Source organism: Leuciscus leuciscus (assembly GCF_965113295.1).
Source record: "Leuciscus leuciscus genome assembly, chromosome: 7".
Lineage (NCBI taxonomy): Eukaryota > Metazoa > Chordata > Actinopteri > Cypriniformes > Leuciscidae > Leuciscus > Leuciscus leuciscus.
The window spans coordinates 26,427,160-26,448,366 of record NC_138731.1 but is presented as its reverse complement, the minus strand read 5'-3'; the positions used below and the strand labels follow the sequence as shown (position 1 = coordinate 26,448,366).

Below are 21,207 nucleotides of genomic sequence, written 5' to 3'. Positions count from 1 at the left end.
TCATCTTATGCAGCACACTTTCATATTGCCTTTATATTTCTTAATATAATGGATAAAACATTAAAGATAGCAAATTTCTTTAATCACAATCATGTCATTTTTACCATGAAAAATGGCACTTTCCATCTTTCTAGTATTTTGTATTTTCCCTGTTACTAACACAATTATTTGCCAGAATAGCCAGAGCAGAAAAAAGAACAATGAGCAATAACATCTGCACTTTTTGTGTGGATTATGTTGGATTGCCTTAAAATCTTTCACTTCAAAACACTGCATTTAGAAATTACAGAAACCAGTTATGAAAAAATCCTGTTCATTTTCTTGCCACTGAATTAATAATCCAGCTATAATTAACACTGTTTAAAGGTGTCTTAGCTTCACCAGAGCATATTTCTGAAAATCCTTATAGAAACACTTCCTTAACTTACTACATAACAGACATATTAAGTTACAAAGTTCTAAAAGGTACTGCATTACATGTTCAATAGAAAACAAGGCTGTACCAAACAGAGAAAAAGAATAACGATAAAAAATATGGCTATTTTTCAGTTGTACTGTATATATGACATGATATGGCAAAATAACGATTCCATTAAAATAACTAACCATTTATAATACTCAGCCAAAATAATTTAAATGTACAATATTTGGATGAATTATGATATTTTAATATTAAATAAAAAAAACAGATTTTACTTCTTGCTGCTGTTTTGCATAAGATATCATTTCTGATAAAACCGTTAAAGAAGGTCAGTTCATCAATCTGTATTAGCCTGTCTTTCAAATGATCCAAGCAGTGATTCAAAGGTTTTCAGATGCTTCTGATACAATGTTACAGTTCAATTGCACAGTTTGCACAATTTGCAGTCAACTTGACACCAAAACTCTATGTAAAAAAAACAAAAAAAAACTGTTGTGTTCCTAAATGTGTTTACAATTTGACTTATGTTGTATTAGTTTATGTCTCGTTCAGTCCAGCACTGTTGGTTTGCTCTAAACCGGCAACAAATTGCTTGTATGCTCAAACTTGGCCAATAAAGTTGCAAACATTAATCTGAACATTAATCACTAATCTTAATCTAAGATCAGTGAGATGTGATCCACTGAAGCACACATGAAACCAACATTCATAACTTTCAATTGTCCATGGAGAGTATCTGGAGCTGACAATTGTTTTTTCCAGTGAGAGTTAGAGATTCATGGCTACATTTTTTGGCATGTTGAGGAATATTGAATGAAAAAATATATATATTGCTCTCCAAGTTCAGCACACTTAGTCAAGAAGCTTTGAGTGTTCTATCCTTGTGATGATCCAATCTGGAGTCACACCCTGGGTAAACTCCCTTTGGAATCTGCCAAAACAAAGAAAACAAGACAGACATAACTTTTACTGATGTTTACATATTTACTACAATTATAACACAATACTGATATTACTGGACATTAACTCAAGGTAAATGGTAGCTTCTCTTAATCACAATATTTATAAGCAATTTAAACTATCATAAACAATATTTAATAAGAAAGAATCTTGCAATCCATCTTAATCTCACAATGAGACGCAATACACCAGCAATGAAGAGTAATCACAGTACTCACTCATAATTGGCTGTAAGCAATCTCTTGGTCTCTGGACTCTCTCCCTCTCCACCAATGGCAACCTGGAAAATTTTTGCTCCCTCCATACCATCTTCAGGAATTCTGGCACTCGTTAAGTACCAGAAGCGCATCAAAATACTTACAAATTTCCTCCCTGTAGGCAAGGCAAGGCAAGTTTATTTATATAGCACATTTCATACACAATGGCAATTCAAAGTGCTTTACATAGAAGAAATTAAAATAATAAAAAGAAATAAGAATAATTAAAACAGTTTAGAAAAATTAAATAAACTACAGTACTTTTAAAAATAAAAAATTATATTATTATAGATCTTTCCTTCAAAGGATTCCCTTAAGACTTAAATCTTTCCTTCTTTTAACCTTCAATCTTCTTACGACTTCCATCTATCAACTTTCCTTTAACTTTCTTTTCTCCCTCATTTACTCACACGTTCTTTTCACTTTCTTTAGCACTGCGTTCACATTCTTTCTCAGACGAAAACTTTAATATCGTCATTTAAACACTGTTCTACTTTCAAACCCACATTAATACACGTCACTTTCACATTATCACTTTCTTTTACCTTCTGAGTGGGCATTTACAGTTTCGGGCTAAATGCCCTGCTGACATAGGAGAAATTAAAATAATTAAAAGAAATAAGGATAATTAAAACAGTTTAGAAAAATAAAATAAAATACAGTACAGTACAAACAGTCGGACGAACAGCGCCACAGTGCTCATTCAGTAAATGCACAGCTAAACAGAAGTGTTTTGAGTCTGGATTTGAATGTGACCACTGTAGGAGCACCTCTGATCTCTTCTGGAAGCTGGTTCCAGCTGCGGCTGGCATAATAGCTAAAAGCAGACTCACCATGCTTAGAGTGAACCCTTGGTATTTCTAGCTGATATGATCCTAATGATCTGAGTGATCTGTTGGGTTTATATTCAGTGAGCATATCTGCAATGTATTGAGGTCCTAGGCCATTGAATGATTTATATACCAGTAATAGTACCTTAAAATCAATCCTAAATTTAACTGGGAGCCAGTGTAAAGACCTGAGGACTGGTGTGATATGTTCATATTTTCTGGTTCTGCTCAGAATCCTAGCGGCAGCGTTCTGTATGAGCTGCAACTGTCTTATGGTCTTTTTGGGAAGGCCAGTGAGGAGTCCATTACAATAATCCACCCTGCTGGTGATGAAAGCATGCACAAGTTTCTCTAAGTCTTGCCTGGAAACAAAGCATCTAATTCTTGCAATATTTTTCAGATGATAGTATGCTGATTTAGTTATTGCTTTGACATGACTACTGAAACTAAGGTCTGACTCTAGTGTCACACCAAGATTCCTGACTTGATGTTTAGATGTTTGACCCCTAGAGTGAAGGTATGCGTTCACCTTGAGAACTTCATCTTTGTTTCCAAACGCAATAACTTCAGTTTTGTCTTTGTTTAATTGAAGTTTTGACACATCCAACTGTTGACTTCGTCAATGCATCGGCACAAGGAGTCAATGGGGCTGTAATCGTTAGGCGATAGGGCTAAGTACAGCTGTGTGTCGTCTGCATAGCTGTGGTAAGCAATTTGGTTCTTTCTCATTATTTGGCTCATTGGGAGCATATACAGGTTGAACAGGAGTGGCGCAAGAATTGAGCCTTGAGGGACTCCGCATGTCATGGATGTCCACTCAGACTTATGGTCTCCTATACTCACATAATAACCTCTCCCATCTAAGTATGACCTGAACCATTTTAGGACTATCCCAGATAGCCCCACCCAGTTTTCCAGCCTGTCAAGAAGTATGTTGTGATCGACAGTGTCAAATGCAGCACTGAGGTCGAGTAGTACCAGCACTGATAATTTTCCTGAATCAGTATTTAAGCGAATATCGTTTATTATCTTTATGAGCGCTGTCTCTGTGCTGTGGTGCGGTCGGAAACCAGATTGAAAATTGTCAAAGTATCCATTTGAGCTTTAGAATTTGTTCAGCTGATTGAAGATAACTTTTTCAATGAGCTTGCCTATGAAAGGAAGATTTGAGATCGGTCTATAGTTGCTTAATATGGTCTTATCCAGATTGCTCTTTTTCAGGAGGGGCTTGACAACTGCAGTTTTTAGGGAGTTTGGAAAACTCCCAGAGAGAAGTGAAGCATTTACCACTTCTAGAAGATCTGCTTCTAAACTGTTTAGCACACTTTTGAAAAAAGATGTGGGAAGTGTGTCAAGAGCGCATGTTGATGTTTTAAGGTGCTGTACGGTTTCTTCCAAAATTTTGCCATCAATTTCTTTGAAGTCAGACATAGTAACTACTTTCTCAGGTGGTCTGATCTGTCTGACCTCAGTGCAACTCAAGGATGTGCTGATCACCTTTCTGATATTATTGATTTTCTCAGAGAAGAAAGAAGCAAACTCACTGCACTTGCTGTTTGAGAGCATTTCACTAGGAATCTGGCTTGGGGGGTTTGTCAGTCTCTCTACAGTAGCAAAAAGAGTGCGTGTGTTGTTTAAATTGCTGTTTATAATATTTGAGAAGAAAGTCTGTCTAGCTTTGCCTAGTTCCATATTGAAAGCATGAAGGCTGTCTTTGTAGATGTTATAATGGACTACAAGTTTTGTCTTCCGCCACATGCGCTCTGCTTTTCTGCATTGTCTTTTCATATGTTGCACTGCTGTTGAGTTTCTCCAAGGTGCTTTTTGTCTGCCACTCTTCTTCCTGACTTTAACAGGAGCAATATCATCAATTATATTTTTAACTTTTGAGTTAAAAGAATCAAGGAGAAAATCAACAGAGTCAGCAGATATGCTTGGTGTTAAAGATATAGCCTTCATAAATAGTACACTAGTGTTCTCATTTAAGCATCTCTTCTTGACAGACACAGATCTAGCTTCAATGGCAGGAGAGATCAATATATCAAAGAAAATACAGAAATGATCAGACAGTGCTACATCCTTAATAACAATCGATGAGATGTTTAGACCCTTACTGATAAGTAAATCTAGAGTGTGTCCATGATTGTGTGTGGGTCCATGTACATGCTGAGTCAGATCAAAAGTTTTTAAAACAGTTTTGATTTCTTTTGCCATATTGTTTTCTGCATTATCTATGTGAATGTTAAAATCTCCAGCAATGGCAAAACAGTCAAACTCTGAGGTAATTGTTGATAACAGTTCTGTAAAGTCCTCAGCAAAGGCTGGAGAATATTTTGGAGGCCTGTAAATAATGATAAGTAAAATGCGAGGAGCACCTTTTAACACAGTACCCAGATATTCGAAAGACGGGTAATTCCCAAATGATATTTGCTTACATTGATAGATATCTTTAAAAAGAGCAGCTAGACCCCCACCTCTCTTAACAGCTCTGCAGACACTCATAAAAGTAAAGTTAGGAGGGGCTGTTTCATTGAGGACTGTTGCACTGCAGCTGTCTTCTAGCCAGGTTTCATTTAGAAACATAAAGTCCAGGTTGTTTGTGGTAATTAAGTCGTTGACTAGAAGTGATTTATTTTTAAGTGAGCGAATGTTCAAAAGTGCTAACTTAACAGTCTTACTTTTTGTCCCCACAGCAATCTTAGTTTGACATGTAATAGGCACCAGATTAGTTGGGTTTGCTGTACGACTATTGAAGGCCTTAGACTTTCTATCTTGTAATAGAACAGCAATAGAGAAAGATACAGGCACACTGGGTTCCCGCTTGTTCTGTAAACATTTGAGAAGGTTACTGTTATCATAACAGGAACCCAAAACACATCACTGAGACACATCACTGTAAATGAAAAGAAAGAAACTACAAATATTGTTGTCATTCATATGAATTTATGGACTACTTCAAACAAAATTATATCTTTTTAAAAACATCTTGGCCTGGTTTCACAGACAGGGCTTAGATTAAGCCAGGAGTAGGCCTTAGTTCAATTGGGACAGTCGAGTAGCTTTTATAAACGTGCCTTAGAATCACTGGTGTGCATCTTGAGACAAAACAATGACACTGACATATTTTAAGATATTTCAGTGCAAGTAAAAACTTTCAGTAAAAACATCTCAAACATGCATTTTAGTCTGGGACTGGGCTTAAGCCTTGTCTGTGAAACTGGGTGCTAGTAACCTAAATTGGCTTTCATAAGAACCAGTCCGATAAAAAGGAGGAGAATATGCTGGATGCACGCTACAAAGCTATTTTTTTTACTTGAATTACTCACCCACAAACAATAATTAAACATATTACCTGTCCTGGGCGAATATTGCATGGTATGAAGCTTATAGGGTCTCACCGTTATCATCATAGTAAATGCCCACATCTCCAGTAGTTGTGTACATGATCTCATCAGACTCGGCTGACAGCGCCCTCTGGTGGCTCAAAGGCAGATGAGCGCATTTTTCCTCAAGTTTTTCTATTAGCTATGGGAGAGAATAGAAATCATATATTATGGGAGTTTATTATATAAACATAATATACTCCTATTGACATTAAATAATCTTCAACAGGAAAATAATAGGATAATTGTTATCTTCATGACATGTACTTACATCTTTAGCCACTAATCCCTCAAGAGACTCAAACTGACACTGAGACAGCAATCTTGAAACGTGTGAGAAAGCCTGAGAGAGAAGTTTTAATATTCAGTTTAAATCATGTAACTCAAAACAGTAAACAGTTGACAAATAACAAAATGTATGTGTATTAAAATTATCAAGAAAGATAAGTAAGATCAAGTAAGAAAGAAAGAGGCATGAAAAGTAAAAAAAAACTAAATAAAAAAACATACATTTGATTATGTTATTATTGAGATTTAGAAATGGTATAAACGTATAACATATTATAGTGCTCCATATCCTTTACAAAATGTGAAATAAGGTTTACAAGTTGGCATTTATTGATATAGGCTAAAGATACAATGAAATTCACAAATAAACATGCATCTTTTTGGTATGTTCATTCATAAAGTATAAATCTTATATAAATGCCTAAAAGACAGTTGGGGACAGTCTTATAAAATGTTATCAATTAAGACATTAATTTTTGGTCCAAGATTATTATGAACAAGTACTGTTATATATCTAACATTATTCATATTTAGTGTCCATAACATGTCGTCGGTTGAGCAATTGAAGAAGAAAGAAAAAAAGAAGAAGAAAGAAAAAAAGAAGAAGAAAGAAAAAAAGAAGAAGAAAGAAAAAAAGAAGAAGAAAAAAACACGACGTCGGTTTAGTTCATGATGTGATGACATTACATAAAGAAGACACATATTGGCATCTATAACTCACCTGTTTGGCTCCTTCCGAGAACTCCTCGATGCTAAACTCTTTGTCGAAGTAAGTTCGGATGAGAAAGAAGTAGATGCGGGTTCGGAACCAGATGAAGGGGTTCGGGATGCCGACAACCACAACTTTTTGGTTCTGTTTGTGTCTCCCCCGTTCAGAGCTGTACTGACGAACACTACACACAGCAGACGATACGGGTGCGAGTCGTCTGGACTGACTCAATAAATGCGGCTTTGATGTAAAGTACCGGATCAGAGTGGAAACGGGCCTGTTACAGCTACAGCACCTCAGTAAGGGCAGCGCCATCTTTCTCCCATCATCCTCAGTGGGCCGTCTGTTAGGGAAATCCGACTGACAACATACAAAAGAGAGAAGAGTTCCACATTTACAGACAAATAAAACGGATTTCAACACTATATCAGTATTTTTTAGACAAAACAAACTTACACTTTATTTAAATTAATTAAATGTATATTATGTGTGTTGTTTGTAAAAAAGAATACGTTGAACACATGTTCCTAGTAGCGGTGTCCAATTTGTTCACACATTGTTCTTTTGAGTCGGTTTATTTGATCATTTGAATCCGTTCTCAGAGCGGGCTGAGCGATTGGTTAACGAATCAGACTGAATGGTTCTGAGAGGTTATTCTCGTGTCAACAACTCACCTACTCATTTCACCACCATAATGAATATAAAACACAGTAATAAACAACAATATATGTCTAGCTCGTGGCTTTACTTGAGCATTTTTAGAGACTCGGAATTTTAACCGGTTCTTTGAAACGAACTGTTTGAAAGAATCGACTCTTGGAAACGAGTTGGACTTCCTATCAGTTTCGGAAGGCGAAGGAGTGCAGCGAATGAGATTGTCAGAAATGGACTGTCAGGAAAAGCTGGAGGTGCCCGTATACACCGATGTGGACAGAGAGACTTTCTTGAGGGACATATATCCTCTGGTAACTCGTGTTATGTATAATAACAGCAATGTACTGCGATGTTGTGAGTGTGTTGCGTGTAAATGAAACACGTGTCTCGTTCAGCGCAGACCAGTGGTGTTAAAGCGCGTGCCCCTGGGACCCTGTGTGCGCGCGTGGACGGTGAGTTACCTCGCAGAAAAAGGGGGTGACCGCGAGGTCAAAGTGCACGTGTCCCCAGAGCCCAGGATGGACTTTCTGCATAAGAACTTTGTGTACAGGTGTGTGATTTAACACAGATCTTGAGAATAACAAAAACTGTGTAAGTTAAAACATTATTCTGTATTTCAGGACACTGCCATTTGACAAGTTTATTCAGAGAGCTGCAGAGGCAAAACACTCTGATTTCTTCATTAGTCAGGTTAGTTACCTTTAATGTTTAATCTTTTAAAAAGTGCAGTGTGATAAGGTGTTTTTAAGTATATTCTGTAAGATTTTTAATATCCAAATATTATATTTAAGTGAAATGTATTGCATTGTGCCACTTCATTCTAAAGTTAAATTCCAAAGTTTGGAAGTAGTTCTGGCTTCAGACACACTAACCCATTTTAATGTATCTTTATTTTCATATACTTTGACATTCTTTCTTTATTTATCATTTTGCTATGGCCCACAAGTTTTTTTTGTGAGCCAAACACAATTTTCTTTTTCCCAACAGGATGAAAGCTATTACTTGCGCTCACTTGGAGAAGATGTTCGTAAGGTAGTCTGAATTAGAAATTAATATCCAACTTGTTTGGGACTGTAGAGTTTCATTTGAATAAAGCTGTAATATGCCTCAGGTATATTCACTGTAGAATGCCTAGAAAATATTATTGTCCTTTCCCTTTGAGGAACCTGCTGATTTAAAGAAGCAGTTCCCTGAGCTGGCAGAGGACTTCCATATACCCCAGTTCTTTGAGCCGGAGCAGTTTTTCTCCAGTGTCTTTCGTATTAGTTCCCCTGGTCTACAGCTGTGGACACACTATGATGTGAGTTCTACGTAACTATAAGTTGTTCCAATTTTTTGCAGAAAGACAGACAATGAGAATGTGACCATGCAGTTTCTTGTACATTTTTTAAAGCACTCTTGGCTTATGGCGGCTATGTTAATGTTTACCATCAGGTAATGGACAACCTTCTAGCTCAGGTTACAGGACGAAAGCGTGTTGTTCTCTACAGCCCCAAAGATGCCCTTTATCTCTACCTCACAGGTGATCCTTAGTACTTTACAAATGACAACTATGTGTAGAATATAAAATGTTATTAAAGGTGCATTGCGCAAGTCTCTGAGTTTTTGCAGAACTATGCCCCCTCTGGCGGCAAGCGAAACTGCAGCCAGAAGTGTGCACGCTCACGGACAAAAGTTTTCTTTTTTTTATCTTACGTGGAGTTTGCGTTGGTGTTTGAAATGAACTACAAGCCGGTCTCTTAGAATCCATCTTCTACGGAGAATGGCGGCGAATACACAAACCTGCCAGACAGCCAGGTGAGCGTGCCGTGAACGCGCATGACGTCACGCCCAGTCTAAAATTCCGGCCCGAATCCCTCTTATTTATTTTACTTTACAGGATTATAGAGACAATCTCAGTGATCAGAGAAGGGCTCATTCAGCCCATCAGGCAATTGTTTAAGCATGTATGGGTTAGAAAACGGGTATTTTTAACATGAAAAGTTGCTTAATGCACCTTTAATATGCACTAAAGACACATTATGTGTGTGATAAAGCTGTATCTACTAGATTTTAAATTGGTAAAATGCATCTGCATAATTGTTGAATTGTCATTTTTTTAGGGGACAAGTCTGAAGTTTTGGACATCGACACTCCTGATCTGCAACGTTATCCTGAGTTTGTGAAAGCGTGCCGCTACGAGTGTTTTCTGGATCCAGGAGACCTGCTCTTCATCCCAGGTATGATTCTTTACCCGCGCCAATTAGTTAAACTTCTATATACTTACACACAGCAATCATAACTTGAAGTAATGTTGAACTAATTGCATTCAAAGAATAGCTTTTTGTTTTTTATGAAATGAAATTTAATTGCATTTCCTCAGCTCTTTGGTTTCACAATACCCTGGCTCTCCAGTTTGGAGTTGGTGTCAACGTGTTCTGGAAGCATCTTCCACCTGAGAGTTATGATAAGAAAGATCCATATGGAAACAAAGACCCAGTAGCAGCTACTCGAGCGCTGCAGGCACTGGAGAGGACTCTAGGCATCTTAGAAGAACTGCCACCTGAGTATCGGGATTTCTATGCTCGCCGCATGGTGTCGCGGATTCAAAGTCGGGCGTACATTAGGCAACCTATGGATGCGGCACAGGAAGATTAAGACACTAATTCTAAAGTGACTAAATGGAGCTGTACACTTGGAAATGCCAAATTAAGACTTTGCTGTGCCATCGCCGTCAAAGGAAATCTGAGAGTGGTGAGGAGAATGTGTATATGGACCATGAACAAACTGTTTAAATTAAAATTGACATTTTATTGCAGATAACAGTTCATAAATTTAACCTACATGTTAAAGCATTGTAAACAGGGTGGAACCGCCTGTCATCCGGGCTGGTGGTAATAAATTGCGCTTGTGATCACAACAGTCTTCAACAATTAATGCTTCTGATCACAGAATTTCTCATTATTGGTTTCAATGGCTTGGAAAACATGAGAATGACTCTCAATCTACAGGGTGGGCCATTTATATGGATACACCGTGGTGGCATGGGAGTGGTTGGTGATATTGAGGTCCTGTTTGTGGCACATTAGTATATGTCATGGTCACCACCCATCTTGAGGAGTTTGCCCCCTCACATGTACTGGTGTGCCACAAACGGGACTTTGGTGTCACCAGCCATTCCCATGTTGTTGCGGTGTATCCATATAAATGGCCCACCCTGTAGTTTTCTTCATCACCTGGAGGTTGAATGTTAAATCTTGTCAAAGGCAGTTAAAACATCAAGAGTTGTTGCTGCTCAGCCTGAAATCCTTGAACAAATTCCTGATCAATGTGTTTCTGTTGGGTGACATTGTAAGCATCAATACAACAATAACATTCACTAAGAATCAGTATTCATCTTCATTTATAACACTTCAGTCTTTCTGACATGTAGGGAACAGCATGATAGGAAGACCATTATAGACAATTCATTAGAGAAACAAAAAATAAAAGAACACAGATGGCAAAATCCAGCTGTGTGACCTCAATATTCCAGAAACTTTGGATTCAGATAAATATGGAAGAGCTAACTCACCAGTGTTAATAAAATATCTGAGAGTGGAACACATAAAAGCATCACACATACTTATCTTTCGTCTTTGTGAAGCAACAGGTGTCTTACACACCTACAACAAACCAAACAAACGACCACCCAGACTTCCTTGAGCTGGACAACATGTCCTGATCTTCACAGTCAGAATTCCAAAGCATAACTTCTCAGATCCTTCTACAAATAATCTCAGGCAGCCTTGCATGTTAGGTTTGAATAAATTCAGTCATAGCAACATTCAAATGAGACAATTAGCATTCTAACTTTTTGAACTACAGTGTTTGTGCTTTTGAACATGCCACACTAAAAGTCGTCCTGCATCATTCAAAAAAGTCCTGATTGGGTTCTCCAAAGATGAAGAACTCAACTTAAACAGGAAGAAATGGCACGGTTGCAGGATGTAACATATCAGGGTTCTCATGGGCGTGAATGATTATGAGCAGAGAGCTCTTTTGGAGGCTGCCCAATGGGAAATGGACAGGCAGTGGAGGTGAACTTGGGCAGATTATGGGACAGATCTGAAACCATTAGGGAGTTGCTGCTGTTCCTCGGCCATTCTTCATCTTCTCCAGCCTTTTTGAGAGGTGGCTGTTACTAGACTCCAACTCTTCAATCTTGTCCAATGCAGATCGTAACTGCCATGAAGCAAAGTTGAGCAAGCCATTAATTTTATTATATGTACATATAAGTAGGACTTTGTCTGTTATTTTGATGAAAGCAGTGCATTAAGCTATTGTACCTCTCGCTGCAGTTTGCGTTTTTCAGCTTTGAGTTCGTCTTCCACCTTCTCTGAATTTTCAGATGCAGCTTTGTACCGGGTCACCTGACCCTCGAGCCTTGTGACCTACAAAAGGAGTTTCAATTAAAACCATGTCAAATTTTAATTCACTATTTCATATTTTAAGAAGAGTAAAATGTGTTAAAAATATAAACACTAATACAAATATAAAAATATATATATTAAAAGAACTCACATTCTGTTCAAGTGCTGTGACTTCTTGCTCTGATTTGACAAGTTTAAATTTGAGGTCATTGACTTGCCTGTTGGTATCCCCTGAAACAAGGAACAATAACACATTTCTCAACAGCTTAGGATGAGAGTCTTATTTTCTTGAACTATGAACCAAAAATCATTGTTAATGATGTAATGAATATTTTGAGCTGGTTTCCAAAACTTTTAACCTGAACCTGATTGAGAGTTCAGGCATTTCCTTACTCTGTATATCCATGATGTTGGAGTCAGCACCATTCTCCAGCACATCCCCCTCTGGGGTGGATGGGTCCTCTATGCCATTATTCGGTTTCTTCTGCTCAAGTTGACCTTTCAATCTCTTAACCTGGAAAAAACAAATACATGCATGTTACGGCACAAAATGAGGACAAAGCGAGTGTGAAGCAAGCAACTGCCAGATACGCACCTGCTCTATTAAGTTCTCCCTCTCATCAACCAGTTTTCGCAAACGAATTTCTGAAAAGCAAGTGCAACAGATTGACTATAAGACAACAACAAATGTTTTTGGTTTGGGGGGTTTGGGGGGGCTGTGTATGATAACACCTTAGGGTACTTAAACTCACAATTTTGTAACAAATCTAGTAAAATGTAAAAACAAAAAGTATTCTGCAATAATAAAATACATTCATGTCTTAAAACACACCAAGGTTAGACAGGAAAATGTTCACATACCAGGGGTGGGAGGAGCCAAAGGCATGGAGGGGGAGGAGTCAGGGCATGCAAAAGTGAGGCTATCCTATGCTGGGATGTGAAGGATGAGGATGGACAACATGCAGAAACTTAACTCAGAGAAACTCAGAGGCCTCAGCCTCATGCAGTCAATTATCTCAGTATTCACTCAACTGTACATCTATTACATGTCAGTATTTTCCATGATTGTGAGCTTACTTGAGCTTATGCAAACAAAAACTCCCTAAAATTCATGAATGTACCTTGACTGCAGTTTTGTTTGTATACTTGTCTGAAGCAGTTTAATTAAATGTCCTCTATAATTATATAAAAAACTTATTCAGTTAGCTGGGAAATTAAATGATAAAATATTAAACTGTAACACAATCAACAACAATAGTTTAAAATATCTATTTTTAATTTATTCATTTTATTTGAACATAGATGTTTAATTAACATACATGTTTCAATGTTCCAACACCATCTTAACCAAACAGAATTAAAATGAAATATTTGTTTTCAATCATATCTCCCAAAAAATGTATTGGAAAAACAAAGCGCAACTACAACACTCAGGAAACGGAATGTTTAATAGGGTTGGCAGTGGCACACAATAAAACATTTTATTTACCACATTTGGAACAACATACCACCCATTTCAACAACATTCAAAGTATATTCTGGGTCCTTTGCAATAGAAAAAAATGTAAATGCTAATCATGACTGCAGCATAGACAGAAAGATGGCAGTTTCCAAAACAAAATGAATGACATATTCTCATAAAAAAAACATTGCATTCATGATTATGTAAAATTTCTAAATAAATATGACACATTACACCCATTACTGCTAGCATTTAATGTGTGTGTTTTTTTTTTTTTTTGGCAAATTATTTGATCTAATTTCCAGATTTCATTCAGTATTGTTATTCAGATGTAAAACATTCATGTATAAAATGTGCTTGCTGAAACAGCTGTGATGATTAATAATCTGGCTTGACTGTATGATAACTTTGGTTTTCTAGGGTTCTCCGAAGTAATGGTCCCAAAATAATTTCATTAGGACCTACAAGTGCAATGTTGAATTGGACACTTAGCAACGTCCTTGTATTAAGACATTTTACATTCTTCTTTCCCCTTGCCCTTTCCTTTCCCTTTTCCATTTTTTTTAGATTCTTTTCTATCATTTTCCTTGTTGATCCCTGTGGCTTCCTGCTCTTCAGAAATATTTGATGCCTTGTTTTCATGGTGAATGGAGCTGTTGATCTCTTGGCCTACATCTCTTGTCTCCATCTCTGAACTTTCATTAACCCCTTTACTGAGTGTCACATCTCCTGATGCCTGCTGATGCTCCTCAAATGCATCAGGTCTGTCATGCTGCTGATCATTAGGTCTGATTTCACTGTTGGTTTGACTGTTTTCTTCTGTTAAACATCTTTCTACATCTGTTGCTGTTTGTGGGTTTTCTGTGGCATGACAATCATCTTTCTGCTCCGTTGGCATTGATTCCTGATCTGCAAGTTCCAGATTTTCATCTTCTTGAATCGGGTCCTCATCCTTGACATTGCTTTGGTATCCATGGCTTGCTTCTTGTGCACTCTCTTTTAACAATGAGTCCTCATTTGAATGATCTAGAAGGTTTTTTAAAGGGGCACCTGATGATGCTTCAAGATCCATTTCATCAAAATCAAATGATTCTCCTTCGTCTTCCTCATCATCATCTTTTTCCTTGAGCTCTTGAAGAACCACATCTGACTTTACCTGAGGGTCAACCTCATCTTCAGGCAGTTCCACATTAAGTGTAACTTGATCTTGGTTTGATCTTTCCTCCTGGACATGTTCTACCTTGGGTTCTTGGTCAGAAGTGTCTGACTCTACAATTGATTCCTGATTTGCTTCACTGGCAGACAGGTGATCCTCATGTATAACCTGAATCTGTGATTCAATTAAAGGAGTGTCGTCAACTTGGCATCCATCAAACACTTTTTCACTAGGCACATTAAGGTTTTCTTCATCTGGTTCATCTTGTGTCTTAACCTCTTCCTGGTCCACGTCTGCTACAATACTGTCTTGAAGTTGACTTTCCATTGGCTGATCAATAGGTTGTTCCTGGAATACCTTTTCAGCTTCGTTTTCCAACTTCTCCATCATCACAGGGGAAGAGGAATGAGCAGAATTATCTTGATCTTCAAAGTTAGTGTCACAATCTAGAGCGATATTTTGGAGCCTTTCCTTCTGTTCTTCTACTACACAGTCCAGCTGACTCTTCTCTTCCTTGACACCTACCAATGAAGAATTCTCAATGTTCTCAGAGCTGCTGATGGACTCAATGCACATTCCAACAGTATCCATGGGCTGAGTAGAAGGTTCATGAGGCAGTGAAGTCTCTGTTTCTGAAAGCATACGCTCACTGCTGAAGATTACAGGTTCTGGGTCAGGATTTATCAAATCCTCAGTGTGGTCATCAATAATGGTGGCAGGGTTAGAGATAATATTGTTGGACTGCTCATCTGAAAGGACACCATTGCTAGATTCAGGGCAATCAAAATTTGTGATGGTTTTAGAAATTTCTGCAGAATCAGCTTCATCTGTAACTAACTGAATTACATTATTAACTAACTCTTGAGCATCATCAACATTAATATTTGTGCTTGTTATTTCGATACAGTCCAATTCATTGGTTTCTTTATCACCATGTGGGACATCTGTATTCATGGTTGTTTCGGATATGTCATTCCCTAAGGGCTTGTCGTGGTTTTCTTCTAGATCACCTTCCACTTCTTGGTTTGGATTGTCTTCACTCAAAACCATTTCATTCTTGTCATCCAGCTTTGTGTCACTCTCTTGCTTGTCACTTTGTTTCTGCTTCTGTTTGTTTTTCTTCTTCCTTTTCTTTTTTTTATTGGAAGCACTGGCACCCTGTGTTTTGGGAAGTTTCTCCACTTGAGATGATTCCACAGACTCCTCTTTGAGTTGATCATCAATCACTGCCTCACCAGGTTTATCGGTTTCATCATGGTTTGAACAAGAGATAGGCTCTAAAGGAGTTTCCTCTTTGATTTCATTACTAGGTTTGACAAATTCGCTCTCTTGTTGTTCTGTCTCCATAAGTCCATCCTTGTGAACTTTGCACTCTAATTCTTCAGTATATTTTGAATCTTTCGGAATATGTGCATCAGATTTGATCTTCTCCTTGGGTCTTGTTGTAGTGAGTTCATCATCACAAACAGGACTCGGAGGTTCTTCAGGTCTATTTTCAAGCTGCCCTAAACCCTGATTCATTTGGTCCCCAAGGTCTCCATTCTCATTTGCTTCTAAAGCTGTCTTTGTAGAACTGAAAGGGGCTTGTGAAGACTGTTGATTCCCTTGCATCCTGTCATCCAAATCTTTTTGTTGCTGGTCTTTACACAGCTTCAACTGATGAGTGCCTGGGAGATGATGGAGGTGTCAGTAGTTAAAGCCAGAATTAATGCGTCTGTAGAAGCCAATGAGTATCTTGCAAATGTTTAAAGCAAGAAGTAAAAGGAAGAAGGAAAGGAAGGAAAAATGAAGACTCCAAGGCAAAGCTCTTAAACCTATACAAATCAAATGTGTTTAAAGGATGTCCCAAAGAAGAAAAACCCAGAGTTTAAAGTCAAGAACCGAAGAAACTACTCAGCAAATCCTTCTCTTATTTTGATTTCAAAGTCAAGAATGAGTAAACATTTGCAGCAATTTGATAAACACTTGTCCAGCAGAATATTGAAATATGGACTCAAGAAAGAGACAAGATCTTGTAGTGTTTGGTTCATGATATGCCATTAATTAGTTGTATATGCAAAGTGAATACAGGGAAACAGGAAAGTGTGAGAGATGTTAATGTAACCAGGTTCATAGAAACAATTTAGTTGGATTTGGCTCAAGCTCAACAAGATGAAAATGCAAAGTGGCAAAGATAAAGTAATGAAAGCATGCAATGAATGACATTAAGAAAAGCAGCTTACCTAGTACGCTACTCCCCTCTCGGATTTCAGTTGATGCGGTTTGAAAATTCTGTTCAGCTTCTTCCCCAGTTTCACTATTGGTGGCCAAGTCGGGTCCAAGGACAATGCCATGTTTCTGTACAGGAAAACAATTTAATATTAGTATACTTAGTTTACTCCTGCAGAGTTTAGCTCCAACCCTAATCAAACAAACCTGAACAAGATAATCTAATGTCTTCAGGATTATTAGAAAGGTACAGGCAGGTTTTTTTTTTTTTTATCAGGGTTGGTGCTAAACTCTGCAGAACAGTGGGTTTCCAGGACCAAAGTTGCCCATCCATGGTCTAGAGTTATTTTTAAACGCATCTGTATTTGTTGATGCACCAATATTATGATAACATTCTAGTATAATATATTCTGTTCATTCAGTCAGAAGTTGAGAGTTAAAGAATCAGTCTCGATTTATATTATATTCTGGATCTTAGTACCTTTATATTCATAAATATCAATAAAAATCTGAACAGTATCAAGTCCAGAAGGTCTGTCTACAAAAATATGCAAACCATTTGTTCTGTTAGGAAATTAATGAGTCCTATTTTTCACCACACATATCAATACCTTTAAAATATCTTTGAGCTGAACAACCTCATCTCTGAGCTCATCCCGCTCATTTCGAATGGCATCAGAAAATTCCTTCTGCCTCTCTAATGCCTGAACAGCACCAGAAGGGCAAAGATGCAGCAAAGAGGAGAAAAAGGAGAAAGCAATGAAAACACAAGAATGAAAGCGACAAGAATAGTTTGGCAAAGTACAGACAATTTGTTGCAGGAAACGGATGTAGAATCAAGCAAATATATGTTTGAAAGGTGAAATTATAATTCTTAATATGAAGAGTTCAGATGCAAAAGCCTCTAAGTGCCATCTTAAATTTTCTTCTAGAATGATCATTTTGATCAAGCTTGTATATTTAAATTCAGTCATTTCACTTAAATGGCAATGAAAATGACCTATTAATTGTCATTTAAGTGAAATTACTGAACTTAAATCTACGAGCTTGATAAAAATGATCATTCTAGAAGAAAATTCCAGATGGTACTTGGAGGCTTTTGCATCTGAACTCTTCATATCTTAACGTGAAGGTAAAGACAAATACAACTTTAACAGGAGTTGGACACTGAGGGATCATACCCCAATTTTTTTATTCTTCCACTCAATAGTTTCCTGGAGGTCAGAAATCTCCCTAACAAAGCCGTCTTGCTTGAGCCGTAATTGACGGATCTCCTAGAAAGTGGTATTATGCATGGAAGTAGAACAAATATAAAGGAAGGGAAGAAATTGTTCAGGCAGATGAGCAGAAGCCAAGCATTTGAAAAAGACAAACGTTTCATGACAGACACATAAATACAACAATACTCACAGTGAGCAGTTCTTCACTCTGTTTCAATGTTTCCTTTAATTCACTGAACTGGAACTGCAGTATACTATGAGCATGCTTCTCTCGTTCAAGGTCCTGAAACATTAATAGAACTGCTATCAGCTATTTCCATTTGAAAAATCCTTTAAATTTCAAACGAAGAACAGTGCGAATACACCAAGTGTACACTTTTGTATTTTAAATCACAAAAATGAGAATGAAATTACAAACAATAGCAAAAAGTTAATTAATATACAAATTAATTAATTAATTAAAGTTCCAATTAAAAGCATTTACTATTTGAATCTATTCTAATAAATTATTCAACAATGTATTACAACAGATTTATCTGCAACGTACTATAATGCACACCTGACTGTACAGACCTTAGTCTTTTCCTCAAGCTCACGGCGCGTTTCAAACAGCATCTCCTCCAGTTCCATTAAAGAGTCTTTTAAAGTGTCCACTTCATACATCATATTGGTCTTCTCATTGTCCAGCTGTGCATTAGACACCATGGCCTTACGGTACTTCTCCTCAACTTCCAAAAGGGAATCCTTCAAAAAGTCAGACACCATATTAAAAACAGCACACTCACAAACACACCTCTGAACATGTATTACAAAATACTAAGTAAATTAACCATGAACACACTTTTAGACCATATTCCAAAATATCATGAAGTAGGATGTGTAACAATATGTTTTGGAGAATAATATCAAGTCAAAGATGAAAGCAAGGCAGAGAAATCAGACTATAGACTTTTGTGGCACAGAAGTATAAACATGCAAGACGAGAGCCAGATAAGAACCAGAGGCTAGATATCACATCGTTTCATCATGTTCCCAGTCAGCCACTCGCTGATTAAAAAGCACAAATGTGTATATGTATCTCAGATAAAGTAGGTTTGCTGGGGTTTTGACTGGCACTGTCTTTACCAGACATGTACCTTGAGCTCTTTGAGGTTCTGCATGTGCTTCGCCTCCACATCTTGAATCTGATCCTTAAGCTCATGGATCTCCTGAATGAAAAGCATGAAGAGTGAGAATGAGAAGGAAGGATAAAGAATGCAGTGGAGTAAGAGCAATGGAAGGGTAAAGATGACTTATTATTGCAAGAAAGTACAAAAGCAAAAAAGTAACAGAAGCAGATTGTAGCAGGTGCTCAGTCCTACTCATGAAGAGTTTAACACACAAACATCAAAATCTGCAAAGGAGGTAATAATGGAACAACAATTTTAAAAAGTGATTTGTCACTATTATTTACAAAAGGATCTGAATTTTAATGGGTTTAAATAAAATATTTTTGTTATAGGACACAATAAAACAACTTTGTGCATCAAAACCCCTCCTTTCCTGGTAAAAAATAAACTTGATTTTCAAAATTCAATGAATTTGTGACAGCTGATTGTAAAAAATGTTAACAAGCCAAACATGTCAGTCTCTGAGTAACATCTAATTTAGCCATGAAATAGACTTTCTGTAATCAATCACTTCACTGAATACTTGCTGGCTAAGAAATAAAATATTATTACCTTACTATCCATCTTCTTTTTTTTTTTTATCCACATCATTTGAATATCACGACATAGATGTCTGTCAGAAAATAACGTGCAAAATGTACGGCAGCATTTACGAGAAGAGGTTCAGTGAGTACATACATTTCATGGAAAACCCACACTTCCAGATGCATCCTCACTGATGCGGCCTGAGCAGCTTCAACATGCTGTCTGTCAGAGATGGTAACATGCATAATACATAACGCACGTGAGTATAATTGTATTCTTCACTCGCTGAAATTGAATCGGAATGATCAGGGAACGATCTTGAGTCCCTGTATAGTCATTCAATTTGACTCTCATATGATGATGTAATATATATAAACTTGACAGGTGATTTTTTATAAAATGTAGTTTGAATACTATCTTCCCAGTTGTTTAAAAGATTAAGGCAATTATCAATGTTTGATAAAATGTTGATTAATTTTCCAATAAAAGATGATAGATTTTTACATGATTTGTTACATTTAATTGCCCCTTAGCAGATTTTGACTCTTATCTGGTTCAGGTGTGTTTAATTAGAGACTAAACTCTGACGGAAGGCAGATCTCTAGGAACAGGACTCAGCAACACAGAGAAAGAAAATGACAGTGTACTGAGCTTCTGTGAAGAAGGTGAGTGATGAAAATGAGCAATGCTGTGTTATCTTAAATCAGATTCTCAAGCTGAACAAGTATGGCTGTACACTTTTAAATCAAATCAACATAATCACAAATATAAATGTGAAAATAAATAAAATACAAAATATCAAACAAAGACTTGGAATATAATGACATTTAATAAATAAATAAATGAATAAATAAATAAATAAATAAATAAATAAATATTGCATACTGTAGGTATGTGGTCATGGGATGATACCATGTGTTTACTGTATATTAACCTGCTGCCTAAATTTAAACTGGCACCAGACAAAAAGATTAGGACACCTTGATTTCCCGTATAGATGCTTCTGTGTCAGCAGAGATGGATGTATCTCCACTTCCTCTCCGTGAGGATGTCCCACCCAGAGAGGTAAGAGTGGCGCCAGATATAGTTGATGCTCGTGAAGAGCCCTAAAAATACAGCAGGTCATAAGTCATATGGATTGTTTATACAGCACACCATGACAATTTGCCTAATTGATGAAAGATCTACACAAATTAAACAAAATCACAAACCTTTTCTAAGTAGTCTCGCTCTGACCTGTCATCAACCTGTAAATAAACAAAATGACAGTCAATAGGTTTTGTAGTCTTGCAAGTCAAGTCGGGCCATTACAAGTCTCTTATTCTTTCATTGTGATTCATGTTGTCCACTGAAGACATGCTGTCGACACAAAAAAGTTAGCAAAAAAAGAAATGTTTCTATTTATTAGAGGAAGTTGAACTTAGTTCAAGAAGATTCAAAACCCAATGATAGTATTTGATTAATAAGACTGATGAATCAAAATGCAACCAGCAAGCAGTTCTGTAATAATTCTCAAGGTGTTGCAAATATCTTTTCACAATAAACTTGAAGTAGAATATTAACAACAGGAAAGA

General features: G+C 37.1%; 3 protein-coding genes across 22 annotated transcripts in view; 1 reads left to right on the top strand and 2 right to left on the bottom strand.

Moving 5' to 3' along the window:
• Positions 1-60: 60 nt before the first annotated feature.
• On the bottom strand, positions 61-7,201 carry maip1 (matrix AAA peptidase interacting protein 1). The gene is made up of 5 exons (XM_082176765.1): positions 6,861-7,201; positions 6,123-6,194; positions 5,867-5,993; positions 1,600-1,753; positions 61-1,352 (listed from the first exon to the last, which is right to left on the bottom strand). Exons 1-5 carry the CDS (start codon positions 7,161-7,163, stop codon positions 1,274-1,276), a joined length of 735 nt encoding a protein of 244 aa, XP_082032891.1. The 5' UTR covers positions 7,164-7,201; the 3' UTR covers positions 61-1,273.
• Positions 7,202-7,657: 456 nt separating this feature from the next.
• On the top strand, positions 7,658-10,707 carry tyw5 (tRNA-yW synthesizing protein 5). Its single transcript, XM_082176762.1, has 8 exons — positions 7,658-7,813; positions 7,898-8,052; positions 8,123-8,192; positions 8,490-8,534; positions 8,665-8,802; positions 8,937-9,024; positions 9,605-9,721; positions 9,865-10,707. Exons 1-8 carry the CDS (start codon positions 7,718-7,720, stop codon positions 10,137-10,139), a joined length of 984 nt encoding a protein of 327 aa, XP_082032888.1. The 5' UTR covers positions 7,658-7,717; the 3' UTR covers positions 10,140-10,707.
• The window catches only part of lrrfip1a (leucine rich repeat (in FLII) interacting protein 1a), a 34,508-nt gene continuing 23,572 nt past the window's right edge, over positions 10,272-21,207 (bottom strand). For 8 of the 20 annotated variants that reach the window (XM_082176741.1, XM_082176754.1, XM_082176758.1 and 5 more), the window contains 9 exons: positions 20,845-20,880; positions 20,614-20,739; positions 19,076-19,147; positions 18,513-18,683; positions 18,130-18,222; positions 17,901-17,993; positions 17,331-17,423; positions 16,734-16,848; positions 13,152-16,178 (listed from right to left, as the gene is read on the bottom strand). In XM_082176741.1, the coding sequence (XP_082032867.1) occupies positions 13,861-16,178; positions 16,734-16,848; positions 17,331-17,423; positions 17,901-17,993; positions 18,130-18,222; positions 18,513-18,683; positions 19,076-19,147; positions 20,614-20,739; positions 20,845-20,880 (3,117 nt within the window). In that variant the 3' untranslated portion in view covers positions 13,152-13,860. Of the gene's footprint in view, positions 11,706-11,809; positions 11,915-12,044; positions 12,125-12,286; positions 12,408-12,488; positions 12,539-13,151; positions 16,179-16,733; positions 16,849-17,330; positions 17,424-17,900; positions 17,994-18,129; positions 18,223-18,512; positions 18,684-19,075; positions 19,148-20,613; positions 20,740-20,844; positions 20,881-21,207 lie in introns of those variants that run through there. The other 12 variants (XM_082176745.1, XM_082176746.1, XM_082176747.1 and 9 more) reach the window with 6 other exon arrangements.

Coding starts and splice junctions, on each gene's coding strand:
- maip1 (XM_082176765.1), bottom strand. CDS start 7,163: ATGGCGCTGCCCTTACTGAGGTGCTGTAGCTGTAACAGGCCCGTTTCC. Junction 6,195..6,860: donor TCTCGGAAGGAGCCAAACAG/GTGAGTTATAGA, acceptor CTTCTCTCTCAG/GCTTTCTCACACGTTTCAAG. Junction 1,353..1,599: donor TTGCTTACAGCCAATTATGA/GTGAGTACTGTG, acceptor TTGTTTTGGCAG/ATTCCAAAGGGAGTTTACCC.
- tyw5 (XM_082176762.1), top strand. CDS start 7,718: ATGAGATTGTCAGAAATGGACTGTCAGGAAAAGCTGGAGGTGCCCGTA. Junction 8,053..8,122: donor CATAAGAACTTTGTGTACAG/GTGTGTGATTTA, acceptor TCTGTATTTCAG/GACACTGCCATTTGACAAGT. Junction 9,025..9,604: donor CCTTTATCTCTACCTCACAG/GTGATCCTTAGT, acceptor TCATTTTTTTAG/GGGACAAGTCTGAAGTTTTG.